Source organism: Cryptotermes secundus, unplaced genomic scaffold (assembly GCF_002891405.2).
Source record: "Cryptotermes secundus unplaced genomic scaffold, Csec_1.0 scaffold746, whole genome shotgun sequence".
NCBI classification, from domain to species: domain Eukaryota; kingdom Metazoa; phylum Arthropoda; class Insecta; order Blattodea; family Kalotermitidae; genus Cryptotermes; species Cryptotermes secundus.
This window is the reverse complement of record NW_019739224.1, coordinates 634790-650823: the sequence shown is the minus strand read 5'-3', so window position 1 is coordinate 650823 and position 16034 is coordinate 634790. Positions and strand designations below refer to the sequence as shown.

General features: G+C 40.5%; 2 protein-coding genes across 2 annotated transcripts in view; one reads left to right on the top strand and one right to left on the bottom strand.

The window, feature by feature from the left end:
* The window catches only part of LOC111871770, a 203881-nt gene that overhangs the window by 28067 nt on the left and 159780 nt on the right, over window positions 1–16034 (bottom strand). The window lies entirely within an intron of this gene.
* LOC111871771 (angiotensin-converting enzyme) overlaps window positions 11554–16034 on the top strand; it is a 45334-nt gene continuing 40853 nt past the window's right edge. The window contains exon 1 of the mRNA XM_023865089.2: window positions 11554–11763. Within this exon, the coding sequence (XP_023720857.1) occupies window positions 11554–11763 (210 nt within the window). The remainder of the gene's footprint in view (window positions 11764–16034) is intronic.

Genomic DNA, 16034 nt, shown 5'->3' with positions numbered 1-16034 from the left:
AGCTTCCTATCCAAAGGGTACATGAGGTTCTTTCCCAGCGAGTAAAGCGGCCGGCACGTGAACCTGACCATTCACCTCCAACTGATGCCGAGGTCAAGAATACGTGGATCATACATCCACTCACCCATACATCTTCATGATTTAGTGCTTAATTAGTTAAGCACAGGGATAATTTTTTTTACATATTTTCCTAGCACGCGGTTTTAACTTTGAAGTTGTCACGGTAGTGTAAATTCATATTGTGGTATCTTGGGTCATGATACTCTGTAGTCCTGTAGCTGGGTATTAGCAGGCTACAGAGTGTCATAAAAGAAAATACGTTGCTTTCCATGCAATACGGACAGTTCTTCTTAATGATGAGGCAGCATTACACAATTCATTAATTGCTACACCATGGGCCTCTCTTAAAATCTTCTATATAAAGTAATATCGAATTTCTCTATTGTCTACGGAAACGCACACAAGGTATGTACAACGACTGATTCAATGTTTTTGAAAACATCATAAATATTTTTTCTTGTTATAATACTTCCAATTTTTAATTCTTATATAATCTGAACTTTTGTATTTTTTACATAAGCATTTTCAAATTTGTACGATTAATAGTGTTATATCATATTTAAGATTGCAGTTAAATGGTAGATTTTTGTTGATATGTATTTGCCTGATGATGGCCGATAGTGGCCGAAACATGTAGCAAAGCCACAGCTGAACGCCGACTTTGATGTTATACTGTTTGCTGTGTTGTGACGGTTCATTAAAGAGTTGTACTACAATGAAGTTTTACCTGTTAGAAAAGTTGTGAGTGTGAAACATATCCCTCACACTGAGGGTGTCGGAAAACAAGCTGCTGAGGACGTTACTTGGAGCCAAGCGGAGAAACATAAAAAATGAAAAATGTTCATATTTAGAACTTTCAAAACTGTACTATTCATAGATCATAGCAAGGACTGTACGGGTCCATCCGGCTCCACAAAAGGCGGGTAACTTCTTCAACAGCTGCTCAAGACGGACTCTGGACCATCGAGTTAGCGAATAAAATGCTTATCCATACTGTGAATTCTGCATTGTCAGACATGAGACATTTGCGGCCGACCTGTCTCCGACTTCATGGAGACGATGAGGGATTTTAAGACAAGTGATGATATTTTGGACTGAAAATCGAAGTGAAAGTCACGTGTGTGCATAGAGCAATGCCTTTAGCCTGTTGCTTTTTATGCATCCGCGAGGACCTACACACTAGTGGACGCCTGAATAAGTCGTCTGTTATATAACAATGCCGTTTCAACTCACTTTCGGGTAATACCTGCTAACATTCAGCTCAGAACGTTTTGTCTTCTCGTCTGCTGTCTAAAAACGAAAAATTAGAATATATAAAACTATAATTTTGCCTATGGGTGTGAAACTTGGTCTCTGACATCAAGGGAGGAACATAGATTGAGGGTGTTTGAGAACAGGGTGTTGAGGAGAATATTTGGACCGAAGAGGGATGAAGTGACAAGAGGTTGGAGAAAACTGCATAATGAGGAGCTTCATAACTTGTACTCTTCTCCAAGTATAATTAGAATGAACAAATCAAGGACGATGAGATGGGCAGGGTATATGGCACGAATGGAGAAGAGGACGGCATATAGGATATTGGTTGGAAAGCCAGAAGGAAGGAGATCACCAGGAAGACAAAGACGTCGGTGGGTGGACAATATGAAAATGGATCTTACAGAAACACAGTGGGGTGTTATGGACTGGAATGATGTGGCTCAGGATGGAGACCAGTGTAGAGCTCCTGTGAGTGAAAAAGGTAATACACCTTCGGGTTTCGTAAAATGCTGGGAAATTCTTGAGTAGCTGCACAATTGGCGGCTCCTCCAGAAGGGCTCGGTTCAGTGAATTAGTTAGTTAGTTAGTTACTTGATTACTTAGACTTCAACTGCATATATGTGTCAACTGTTTACGTAGAATGTCTCTATGGATAACGAATTGAAAAGGATCTATATGCAAGCGGTCGTGGCCTGCTTTACAAAGTTTTATAATCCTCTGGATAGACTGAGGGACACAAAAAGACGGGCACGATAGCCTCCGGCCCAAGATTCTAATCTTTGACATTCAGAATACGAAACAAGGGTTATAATTGCTGGAATACAAATTTCGATGTAAACGTTTTTCCCTTTTCTTGGGTTATTTATGCTGCTGTCAGTACATACAAGTATACAGCTTCGAATGATAGAAACACACATGAATGAAAAACGTGGTAGGATTTGGAAGAAAACAACAGTGGGCTAACAGCGACACTATTCTGGCCTATGTATGAAGGGACTGAAGGAAACCACGAAAAGTCTCAGTCAGAATAGCTGTTGTCATAGCCATGATTCAAGTTGACAAACTTCGTGGATGGTTACAGCTAAGTCAACTCGTTGGACATAAGCATTTTGTTGAAAGTAAACATGAAGGGGGAATTCCAATTAAAAGTCGTTGAAATTCGATAATATTATTAACAATCAAATTTAACAAAATTTAGAATCCGGCGAAATTAACTGTTTATGAAACTTAGGAGTGCGAGAATAATTTGGGGATATTTGGTGACTCGTCATTTTCGTAAAAATATGAGTTACTGAAAATTAAGCATTCGCGATGTATTTGCCTGGAACAAGAGAAGTAGGACGCGAACAACTTCAATCACGGTATCAGATTCAAGCTATTTTTTTTTAATTCGCATAGTGGGGGGGGGGAGTCCATCTGGGTCCACTCGTCACGTCGGCTTATGATGGAGAATTTGGTGGAATGAAGATTGACAGGGGAAACAGAAGTACTCGGAGAAAACCTGCTCCAGTGCCACTTTGTCCACCACAAATTCCACCTGACCAGACCCGGGATCGAACCCAGGCCGCTGCGGTGGGGAGCCAGCGACTAACCGCTTGAGCTATGGCGCGGCCCGGATTCAAACTATATATTTCCTTCAGTTCCAGTACGTACAATAACACGCACAGCATGCTTTAAAATAGCATTTGATATGCTTTGTAATATTTAGCAGGCACGCGGTAGCGTAGTTGGTGGAGGGGCTATGCTACAAGCCGGAAGGTCGCGGGTTCAAGTACTGATGAAGTCATTGGATTTTTTCAATTTACCTAATCCTTCCAGCCGCACTATGGCCCTGGGGTCGACCCAGCCTCTAACGGAAACGAGTACCAGGAATATTCTTTGGGGTAAAGGGCGGCCGGCACGTAAGGCTGACAACCTTGCCGCCGTCTATGAGCCGATTGTCTAGATAATGTGGGAACCTCAACATCTCACAACCCTATGGGCCTCCCCGGCCTGTTACAGGGATACCTTTACTTCTAATATTTAACAGTGTGAAAAATGTGAAACCATTAAACGTTAAGGATAGATAATCTGCAGCAAGAAAAAAGAGACAGTTAAAAATTTCATATTCTCACAAACCACTTTGTTGATTTCCTTGCTTCACTTAGCAACTTATTTTCTAGAACCCATATTAAGATGGATTGTATAAATGTTATACTAATGCCCAAAGATCACAATTTACTTTTGTTCTATTACATACTTGACAATTTCATCCAAAGATATAATCGTTGTACGTCATCACGTGTCTCTTTTGTTTCTTATCTATATTTTTTCGTTAATTCTATTACGTCAACATTAAATTAGCCGGTCATGGTAGCCGCACGGTCTAAGGCATGAACTATCTTCCTCGCTTGGACGTTGGGATCGTGGGTTCGAATCCCACTCAAGGAATGGATGTTTGGTGTATGAATATGTTTATTCTATGTTTGTGTTGTCCTGTGTTTAGGTAGCGGCATTGCGGCTAGCTGATCGCTTGTCCAAGGAGTCCTACCGTCTGCGAAAAATTATTACGGAACTGAATAAGAGGACAGGGTCCTGAATGGGCTGGAAGAGCCAGAGGTAGAGTAGTTGGTTGAGGCACTATTTTACAAGCAGGAAGGTCGCGGGTTCAGTCGCGATGAGGTGGATATTTTCAATTTACCAAATCCTTCCAGCCGCACTATGGCCCTGGGGTCGACTCAACCTCTAACACAAATGAGTACCAGGAATCTTCCTGGGGGTAAAGGGCGGCCGGCACTTAAAGCTGACAACCTTACCTCAAACTGTGAGTCGATTGTCTAGAGAAAATGTGGGAGCCTCGACGCCTTCACGGCCTATTATAGGGATAGCTTTACTTACCTTTTTTACATTAAATTGATGGAAGAACATAATATCTGCTGTCTCCCGCACTACGCTTGATACCAAGGCCAACATATGCTTTTTACGCAGGTGCAGTAACAATATTACCCAGGAGAGTGCCAGGGCAAGTGACACAAAGCAGGCTAATTACTGCGGAGCGCAAATTCATCCTGACGCTCTCTCTTTCTCTCCTGTAAATGAGAAACTGTAACTTGCTGCAATGTGATGGATGCGGATGCACGCTCGAAAACAGGAAATGAGCTTCATCTCCGGCAACCGTGCCGTCTGATAAATATTGACTTTCTTAAGGCCTGTGCGCTCCGTTAAGGTAGCAAATATGGATTCCCACAGACGAGAAAACTCAAGGACCAAGTGAAGAACAAGAACACCTGGGAAGAACAAATCTGTTGTTTTCTTTCGCTATGACGTAGATCGCGTCCTGTTGCACTTGGGCATTATTCTTATTATTCAAATACACCCTCAATAATGCAACAATGATATAAAAGACACATAAAAATATATATTTTCACCAAAAGTGTTAACTTTAATACTTTAAAATGTTATTAAATATCATAAAATGTCATTAAAACACTGTAAACACTAAAAGCGACTATCAACATACTTCAGAATGTCTAAAAAATAAAAAGTAAAGCTATCCCTGTACCAGGCCTTGAAGGCCCATAGGGTTGTGAGACGTTGAGGGTCCCACATTATCTAGAAAATCGGCTCAAAGATGGCGGTAAGGTTGTCAGCCTTACGCGCCAGCCGCGCTTTACTCCCCAGGAAAATTATTTAATTAATTCCTGGTACTCAATTCTGTTAGAGGCTGAGTAAACCACAGGGCCTAGTGCGGCGAGAAGGATTAGGTCAACTGAAAAAAATCCAATGACGTAATCGGGATTTGAACCCGCGACCTTCCGGCTTCTAGCGTAGCACCACTACACTACCGCGTGCCCCCACTTCAGAATGTCTATTTGTTTAAAACAATATTAATGGCAAAACATTTATTAAGGAAACTTCAAGATTACCTACATGAAACATAAATTAATCACAGACCGTTATATAAAATTTGAGATTTTCAAGGAGTCGTACCCTGAAAGACCACAATATGAACTTAATTATCACACTCTGTCAGTAACCCAGAGAAAACGACTTCAACAACGGGATGATAGTGAACAACTAACGGGAAAGGGCGTGGTCACCATCAAATTTAAGGTTATATCCCACAATCTGCCTAAAAAACAGAGTAAAATCCCGAATAATCTCGCTCAGCATAGTCAGTATCCCGACCAGGATACGAACCGGTAAACTCCAGAATAAAAGTCAGAAGAGCTAATGCTTGAACCTATCTGCTGCGTGATAAATCTTTAATTGTTCGTGGGATCTGTATCTTTCTCTAAATTTTAGGTCTAGCCTGTATATTATGCACAATTGCTCCTCTCTGAAATCCAGTCATTCCAAAAATAATAAGTTGTATATAGTTATCAGTGAAATTATTTCCCATCCAAGTGACAGTAAACAGATTAATCAATTTAAATTAATTATAAATAACTTGGCTATGGACAGACAGACATATCAAATGGATTGTGTGTCAAGAGTAACCAGATGCAACCGAGCCAGATTCGCATTCTTAACGTACATCGAACTGAACTTTTTTTCAGTAAATAAGAGTAAAGTTCACTTTTGTTCCATTATCTCAAATAAATACTGACACTGTTTCTAGAGAGATAAAGCAGTGACAAGTCTGTAAGTGTGCTTGGGATTAGCGCCGCTTTTTATCATTGATCGACTAACTACGAGGTACTGAGCCCTTCTTGGGAAGCTAATAATTGTTCAGCCATTTAAGAAATATCCATCATTTTATGTAATGTGAAAAGTTATTACCGTGTTCACAAGTGTCGGCCATTAGTCCCTATTATGGCGTGCCGCCTAAAAGCCAGAATATCTGAGTCAGAGCGGGCGTCCATTGTTAGGCAACGGCTCGGTATTCACGGGTCCGCATCGTTGTCTGGGTGACAAACTTGTTCACTCGACAACGCATACGTAACAGACGTTACCACGGAAATGAAAACCAGAACTAGTGTGGTTCCCGCGGTAACGAATACTCTAGCTACCAGTGTATAGAACAGACGAAACGGAACCCTTGAACAAGGTGTCTTCAAGGCCGTCCGACTGACGAATATAACAGACCAAACAGAACGGAGCAGAGCTGAGAGCAGAAGAAACAAGATCAGCTAAGAACAACAAGACGACACACTAGTCAGGTTGCATCGTCTGGAAGACTTTATTTTTGAATAATTGTAACTGTAAACAACTTATCCAATAAACAGCTTCACCTAATCCGGTACCCATTAATTTCTTGTCGCATTATCAGGATAAGTGACACTATGAATCCAATCCAAACCTGCCCACCCTATTTATTTATGATCAATTTCACTATTACTCCCTCTATGCTTAGGTCTTACTAGTTGTCTATTTCCTTCCGGTTTCCTAATAAAACTTAATGTGCACGTCTCTCCCTTGTTTGCTACAAACCCTCAACAGCTCATCCTCCTTGATTTGATCATTCTAATAATATCTGGCGAACAGTATAAAATGTAAAACTCATAATTACGTACATTTATCCAGCCTTCTGCTACTTCATCTTGTAGGTCCAAATTATGCGCTCACTGTTCTACACACTTCATAAATTACTATAGAACGCACTATGACTTCTCAGTCTGTTACAGTCTTCGCTAGCCGTTGCTTCATAGTGGTTTCCAACGACGCACGTCCCCCTGCCTCTGGATTCCCGATCTGTCCCCGGCCTCAGCTACCAGCGTCTAACAGCAACAACTCTCAACGATCTATCGCAGCGGTCCTCTAACTCACTCACTCCACTGGCTGGATAAAACTGTAGTAAGATGAATAAAATGATATCAACTTTATTGTTTCTTTCACCATGACATGTTTCAGTCTACTGATCCTCAGGCGGTTCAATGGATAGATACATATTTATGAATCTGCAACAAGAGTTGATCAATTTTCACAATTAAAATATCTTTTATAAACATCCACTTAATAAATGTTGAAATGTAAAACTCCGAGGGCCTACGTGTATGAGTGAGTCCACAGTTTGATGGAAAACTGCCTTATTGACGTTATGTTTTCAGAATGCGACACAGGAAAGGAAAGTCCGCGGGGTATATACCACGCACTCCTACAATTGTTTATACATACACAGCTCGCTAACAGATGGCGGTGTGACACACGGTAAAAGTGGAGCAACAACAGTACTAGTCAAAAGGTTGTGGTAACGTAACAGAAATGCGAATTTTGAAATTGATTCTGATATGATGATGCGAAATATTTAGGTTATGTCACCGTTTTGTGAACTAAGTTTTAAGTCAAAGAGAGCACAGGTTTTCATTTTGTATTTTCTTTTTCGTAAGGGTTTAAATAATTTTTGACAAGGATAATGTGAGGAAGCAATTTTTATTAAAAAAACTGTCCCTGTGCTTAACTAATTAAGCACTACGTCATGAAGGCATATGGGGGAGTGGATGTATAGATCTACACTTTCTTGACACTAGATGGAAGTGAGTGGTCAGTTTCTCGATCCGGCCGCTTTACTCCACCCCCGTGGAAAGAGCCCCCAGTACCCATTTAATAGGAGGATGGGTGGACTCCAGAGCCGGTCTGGACGACGTGGAGAGGAGAAAATTCTTGACCTTACTGGCACTCGAACTCTGAACCCTCGGAAATCAAGCCCGTCCAGCCCAGCTATCATGCTATATAATAATCAGGGCCCGGATTTTGATGACATGTCATCTTTTTTTCCTTGTATCCTATGTGATGCTCTTAAATATATAAATCTCGGATATGAGTTGCTGGTTACAGAAATGTAAATTTTATAGGTAATTTTTGTCATTTTTTTGACATTTTTAGGTTTAAGGTTATTTTTTTCATTTTGGGGGTAACGTTTTGGTAAATTTTTGGGCTTTTAATAGTATTTCTTTTCATTTTTGGCCATTTTAGGGAATTTTTCTTCATATGTTTTCTGAAATGTGAATAACATGGAAGCGAAGTGTTCTTTCTTTTCTTCTTTAGGTAATTTTTCTGGATTTTTCGGTCATTTTATAGGTCATTTTTTAAATATTTTCAGGTCATCAAAATCCTGGCCCTGATAATAATATATACTGAAAATAAACATATAGTTGTACCTCACTCATACACGTTACTTCCCCAATTAAATCAAAATTAGCAGATGGCACATGTCACCGTAATGTTTTGTATCTATTCTTCTTCTTGCCTGTGAAGCTACAGGCGCATATTTACTTGAACGTAGGTCTGTATTGAGCTGATCCCCGTGGCCCGCTCGAACATGGGGTCGTGGGTTGCAATCCCACTCGAGGCATGGATGTCTCTATGCGTTTATTCTATACTTGTGCTGTTCTGTGCGTAGGTAGCGAGCTTGCGATGGGCTGATCCTCCGTCCAAGGCGTCCTACCGACTGTGTATAGGGTCTAGAACTGAAAAAGCGGCCAAGGTCCAACAAAGGGCTGTAGAGCCATAGGACTCTATTGCAGTCAGTATCAATAAACAAAATTTCCCTTGACAAGGCATGCTGAATGCCAAAGGTATTCATAACAACACTCACGAAGCGGGTTTCTGAAGTGTGCCAAGTCGGTCACCCTGCAACGTCATGGCCTTATTGACTTACATTTGTACACAGATACCCGAGTTGAAATATACCTGCTCCGTAGTACTCAGGTGTTGTTATGCAACCCTGAGCAGCTAGTTCGAATTCGTCTCAGATATACAGTACCGCAAACCGCAGCGTGCATCAGATTAAATTTACACAGAAATATGTTCCAGTACTTACGGATTTTGTAATATCCAACCCGGTTTTCGGCCCCAGAACTCCTACACAGTAACCAACTTAGACGCATGTATATCTGAGATGCCGCTCACAGTGGCCGCGCGGTCTAAGGCATGAACCGTCTTCGCTCGCTCGAACACTGGGATCGAGGATTCAAATCCCACTCAAGGCATGGATGACTACGTGCGCTTATTCTGTTAGTGTTGTCCTGTGTGTAGGTCGCGGCTTTGTGACGGGCTGATCCCCCGTCCAAGGAGTCCTACGGACTGTGTATGGGATTAAGATGGATGTAAAGAAAATATCTGATATATATCAGGCTAGTATATAGTATCACTTCCATAATTGTCCTCTTCCGATGTGACATTTAAATTTACTGTACTATTTCAGTATGTTCATTATAACCGTATCAATTATCTCGAAAAAATCAGTTCATAAAACGTATGGGAAAACAGAAATTTTACATAAAAGTACTCGTAATATTTTTTACTTGTTTCAGAAATATTTAACGCAATAAACATAAAGAGTTTTACACCGTAGTGGCCACGCAATTAGTGCTTACTTTCTGTGCTTTACTTAACTACATTCTCTCAGAGTCGATAGTGCATAACGTCACGTGGTATGATGATGGGTAAATGTTGATTCAGAAAATATTTTAAAGGATCCAATATAAATTCTCTGGCATTCGCCTGGAGAGACTGAGGAAAACTACGAACATCTTAGTCAGGATAGGCGTTGCCCCGGCACAGATCCGAACCCAGCATAGCCCAAATGTTTCTAGAGCGTTACCTCTAGACAAACCTGTTCCTCCGCAGTCTTAGTCGCGTACACACTCGGACTGGTTCAACACTGGGATAACGAGTTCGAATTGCGATCCCAGCATGACATATGTTAGTGTTTTTAATGTAGTCATGTGTAGGTAGATGCCCGTCGCTCCAGTACAGGAAACAAAAGCCTTAATCCCTCGGTCTAGCTTTGTCTTTCATCTCGCTCGATCTTAACTAAAACTTACATGCAGCCCATAATATACAGAATGATTCTAAATTATTGTTGATGTTTCCGTTTATAGGCAACGGAAACACCGACAGTAATTTAGAATCAACCTGTATAATCAAGCGTATTCTGCGCAGAAGTAAATGTTGTATTTCAAGAATAAGCACTTCAATGGTTTATTTTCTGAACATATCAATCGTTTACATTGTTATTAAAAGACGTTTCACTGACTGACTCTGCCTCCGTCCTCAGGTAAATATCCTGAATTTGGGAGTAAAAAAGTAAAGTTGCCCCTGTGCTTAATTAATTAAGCACTACGCCCTGAAGACATGGAGGAGCGGATGTATAGATCCACGTATTCTTGACTTCAGCACTAGTTGAAGGTTCTCTGCTGATGGATCTTAGTAGGCTTTTTACCTGAGGAAATAGATTCACGTCATCGAAACTTCATTTTAATAACAATTCTGAACATGTATAATGTCCAGACTATCAATCATTTTAGTAATATACAACAGTCACGAACTTTGAGATCTTAATAAGCACTTCCACTGAGCATGCGCTGTGGTATTAACTGAAGATCACGACGCAAGAAAAGAAACCGGTTGAGTCTGAGACGTGAAAATTATACAAAGGGAAGAAAAATATTTTTAAATATTCGTGTAAATACGGAATCAGAGATGATGTAAGTAGTAACAAGTTCCTGACCATTACATAATTTCTAGAACACAGAAATGTTTTCTTCTAAATAACACAAAACGCAAATTTTGAAAACTGAAGTAACTTGACTCTCTACTGTACCGAGGTCTTCAATTGAAAATTTTCATATAACGATGAACTACAACTCCCGCTTCTTTCCGGTTCTCCCTCGCAGAATATGGTACAATATAATGTACATGTACGAGTATAACACAACCTCAGTTACTAGTTAGAGGCCTTACTACTGTCGACTCAGCCTCCAACAGAAATGAGTACCAGGAATATTCCTGGGGGTAAAGGGCGGCCGGCGCGTAAGGCTGACAAACACACCGCCATCTGTGAGCCGATTGTCTAGAAAATGTGGGAACCTCAGCATCTCACAACCCTATGCTCCTCCACGGCCTGTTACAGGGATAGCGTTACTTTTACTTTTACGAATATTACTTCGATTCTCAACAGTGGCAAAGTGGTAGGTTCAACTGTCATTAAGAAGTATTTCCCCTTCCAATTATTAGTCCATCATTGCCTCATACTTATCCATCACCGCCCTTAAGTTTATGAAGAGACTGGATGTTGTACTGTGTTCCATTTCACTGGAAACTTTCTATTCATAATTCAAATAAATCATTTTACGATTTCACGCACTTGAAATTATTTATTGTCTTCGTATCTTATCAATATTGCTATGTCATTACTCCGTCATCGCATGAAGGTATTTCTTCTGATATGAATCAGTAACAATAGAATGTAGCGATCTTATAAGGCACAGTCTGCTTTTAACGTGGCAGATGGTTTGTCTGTGAAAAAGAAATATGGCGCGCTTGTTCGGTGTCTTGTGCCTGCTCTTTGTGATCAAATCAGCATTTTCTCTTCCTCGTCCGAACACCAGAGTTACAGAAGATGAAATGATAGAGATTCTGGAACAATATGAGACATCTGCATCGCAGAAGTGTAGAGATTATAACTTAGCAGCCTGGAATTACAACACGGACGTAGAGAATGCCTCTAAGGTTGAGGAGCTTGTAAGTACCTATCACATGACCTCATTACAGTAAGTTCGATTCATATTATCTATGACAGAAAATTGGTAGAAACGAGATTTAAAAGGGGATTATTTCCTTTCGCGCTACAGCCTCAATTTTGGCCTTGGCCTACTTTCATGAAACTCTCCGTTTCACTTCGGTTTACTAGATCTTAAGACATTCGGTAGGACTCCCTGGGAGGGTGATCAGCTCGNGTGCCTAAACCCAGAAGACAACTTTCTTCATTGTCATCGCCGTGAAAACCTCAAAACTTACATTTTTGTTTTTCTTGTTTAGGTTTCAGTGATGTTGATGGTGCTAATAATAATTCAGTTCAGTTCTTTATATTTCTTAACTCCCAAGCCAATTAACAAAGTTAGTATAATCAAACAAACAAAAAGTAAAGGAAACAATACAGATATGGGGGACAGATACCTGCTGTGACGTATTTAGGGTTGTGACTATTAGACGGGTTTGCAGTTAGTTGATTGGGTTTATTCACACCTTATACATTCCACTCTGAAATATAGGCAGTGCATCGCTATCGCTGATCTACACATTTTATAAATTACTACGACGCTAGTTGTAACCTCGCAACGGAATTATAACAACTTCACTGTCACTGCAGCACGCAATGAAGTCTTCTGTTCACAGCCTAATACCTTTCTTGTTATTTCTTATCAATTATTCTGCCAACTGCTAAATCAGGAACTCAGCTGATTCAAACGACCTTCGTTGTCATTTTTATGATCCATAGGCACGGACCACATAGAAAACTCAGCTATTCTATTGTCGCGTGTATTCTTTTACTTAATTGTTCCATAGCAACGACTGTACGCGTCACGTCGCACATCGTGACACCACTACTATTGTTGTGTGACGTCACCGCGCACGGATATGCTGCGGGAGCTACATAGCAACGGCTGTACCCGTCACGTATCGTGTGCGGGCATTACCTAGCAACGGCTGTTTCTCTGCCTTCACCGTTCTTGCTTTGAGCAAATACACCACAATACATATCAGACATTTTACTGCATACTAGACGCAGGATAAGCATATGTTCATAATGACAATGAATGTAACAAAATTAACCAAAATAATCATACTAAAGAAACAGTGGTCACAGATATTGATATTCTTGCTGAAGCGCAGAGAAGAAAGTGATATTTGTTACGTGAAAACTAAGTACAAAATTCATCAATTAATATTTATAATGTTTATGAATGTAACTCTGCTACAAACATGTTTAGGGCATAGAAAAAGCCGTTATAAATATTTCTTGTAAATAATGCCTCACAATGACATCGTCTCAGTTTTAAGTTATCCAAAACATAATCATAACTGTATGAATCTCGATTTCTAAATAATCTGTTGCAATGTAATGTACAAAACTTTCTCTTGACACGTTCCAATTTGCTGGAACTTGTGTAGGCAGGAGAATTCCAGATAGCAGAAATCTATTCATATTTCGTTCTGACTAGTTCGATGTAAAGCACAAAAAACTATCTACTAAAGAAAAGGAGAAAGTAATGTTTCGTATTCCCACTCAGGGCATGACTGTTTAGTTTGTGTGTGTGTGCGTTTTTCTGTGTTTGTGTACAGGTAGAGGCCTTGCGACGAGCTGATCACCCGCCCAAGGAGTCCTACCGAATTTGTAAGATCTAGAAAAACCGAAGTGAACGGAGAAGTTCATGGAGGTAGGCCTAGGCCCACTGGGGTTGTAGTGCCAAGGAAAAATATGTTTCGTATGGGGTCTAACATTTTGACAACACAATATTCAATATGCTGATAGAAGTACAGTGTGCAGCGAAGAAAAACTCCAAGGTCTTTAATGCAATAATTATAAGGATTCTTTATTTATTTACGTGCTTATAGCCCAAGGACCAATAAACAGCAAGCATGAGCAAAGATTGAAACACATAAACAAATTTCGAGAGGCAAATCAAGGCAACTTTTGTCATTTTGACAATAAAACAAATTAAATAAGTACAAACGTACAAACCTTATATATATGTACATATATATATATACACACACACGCACATACATAAGGACCACCTCTGTAGTTTAGTAGTCAGTGTTCCTGGGTACAGATCCAGAAGTCCCGGGTTCGATACCAGGCGCTACCATATATTCTGAGAAGTAGTGGGTCTGGAACGGGGTCCACCACCTTCGTGAGGATAATTGAGGAGCTATTTCAAGGAAATAGCGGCTCCGGTCTAGAAAACCGAAAATTAACGGCCGTGGGGATTTGTCACGCTGACCACGCGACACACTCTATCCGCTAAAGTTGGCACTAACATCGCCGACAAGCGGCGGTCGCTCTGTCGGCATAGTTCGCTTGCGGACTAAAGCCACGGAGTTTTATATACACATACGAGCGTAATGTCTACACTTAGAACTTTAATAAGTTAGTTTTGTTTCCAAGTAAGTCAGCGTTCCTACAGATATCAGTAGCTGCAGCGCATCTAGCAAAGGGACAATTTTTTCCTGAAGAGCAGACACAGAACAAAGTCTATGATATAATAATTAAATTAAATTATTTATTTAAGAAGTATATTTCAATAAAACTCTATGTTACTGATATTATTCATAAAAATTTGTGCAATATTCTTCAAATGGTTCCTCCGTCCAAAATCCAGCCAAAGGAGTAGTGGCTGGCTGGGCACTTATCGTGACACTGGTGCATGCGGTATTCACGTAAGACACTTTCGTAACCGAACGAGTTTTATGCACATAACTGAAGATAACATGCCGCTAGTACTCACTGTAATGATGGTGACGGTTGTAGTAGTAGCAGCAGCAGTGTTGGTAGTAATAACAACAATAGTGAGGAGGCTGTAGCATGCAAGTACCGAGCGAGCAAGAAACAGAAAAAGCACAAATAAATTCCGAAATAGTCTAACGTAAACCTTAGAATTACAGAACTAAAGAACGCTGTGGTGTGGTCATATACGAGTGTGTGTCTGTATGTAAGGATTCTCAGTCTTCACTAGTCTTATCCTGGCAACGGATTTATAACAATTTCACTGTCACTTCAAATCACACATAAAGTCTTCATTTCGTAACCTAACTCCTTTCTTGCCATTATTCTGCAGCTGCCAATTCTGAAGACTCGACTCAATTCATTTCCTCTGCACCCAAGCTCGTATCCCGGCAGGCTGGCGTCTCGAAACTCGACACTGTTCTATGGTGCAACTGACAAATTCGGAACCCTTTTTACAACTATTTTGTACGGACGACGCAGAAAACACAGCCTGTATTTTAGGGAAGGCGCGTTTACCGTGTCGCTGCAAAGCAACGGAAGTTACTCGATTGTTGCTTGCATATTCGTTGCCGCGGGGAAGTGTTTAGCGAGTCGTTGTCTAGCAGTGAAAGTCACAATTCTGTCTTCGCTATTCTGGCTTTCTGACATCATGTCACAACACGTATCAATACACGCTTAATTAAAACATATCATGAAGAAGCGGAAAGTGAGTGCACGGATTGGATTCATCTGGCTGAAGAAAGGGACACTCTTGTGAACATGGTAATAAAATTGTGGGTTCTGTGAATTTCGAGTATTTTTGGTCAACTATCTACTGGCTCCTAAAGGAGGGTTTAGATCTGATCTGTTTATTAGTTAAAAGTAGTCGATAATAGATACTACACCACAGAGAATGGTATAATGGATAATTTTTCCTTTTTATTTCGTAAAGCATACTCAGCAGAATATTTCACACAGATTTGAATAAGATAACCACATTACTATGATGTAGTATCTGGCCGCACTATAGATCAAGCGGTTAGTCGCTGGTTTCCCACAGCGGCGGCCCGGGTTCGATCCCGGGTCTGGTCAAGTGAGATCTGTGGTGGTCAAAGTGGCGCTGGGGCAGGTGTTCTCAGAGTACTTCTGTTTCCCCTGCCTTTCTTCATTCCTCCAAATTCTCCATCATAATCATAAGGGGGCAGGTACAATGGGCCAATCAGTGGCCGTCGTGCCGAGTGAACCCAGTTGGACTCCACCCCCCAATAAGCGAAATAAAAGAAATTTAAAAAAAATGATGTAGTATGAGTCGTTTTTGGAAGTTCTGATAAATTATTATTGGACAGATGAGGATCAATATGGCATGACCGCAACGTATGCCTACAGGTACAGGAGCTTCATATACGAGGGGGTACCCAAAAGAAACCGAACTTATTTTTTTTTAAACTTATTTATTCAAATTTTAAGCACAAACCTTCAATCCCCTTCAAAGTACTTTCCACTTACATTAATACACTTGTCTAGT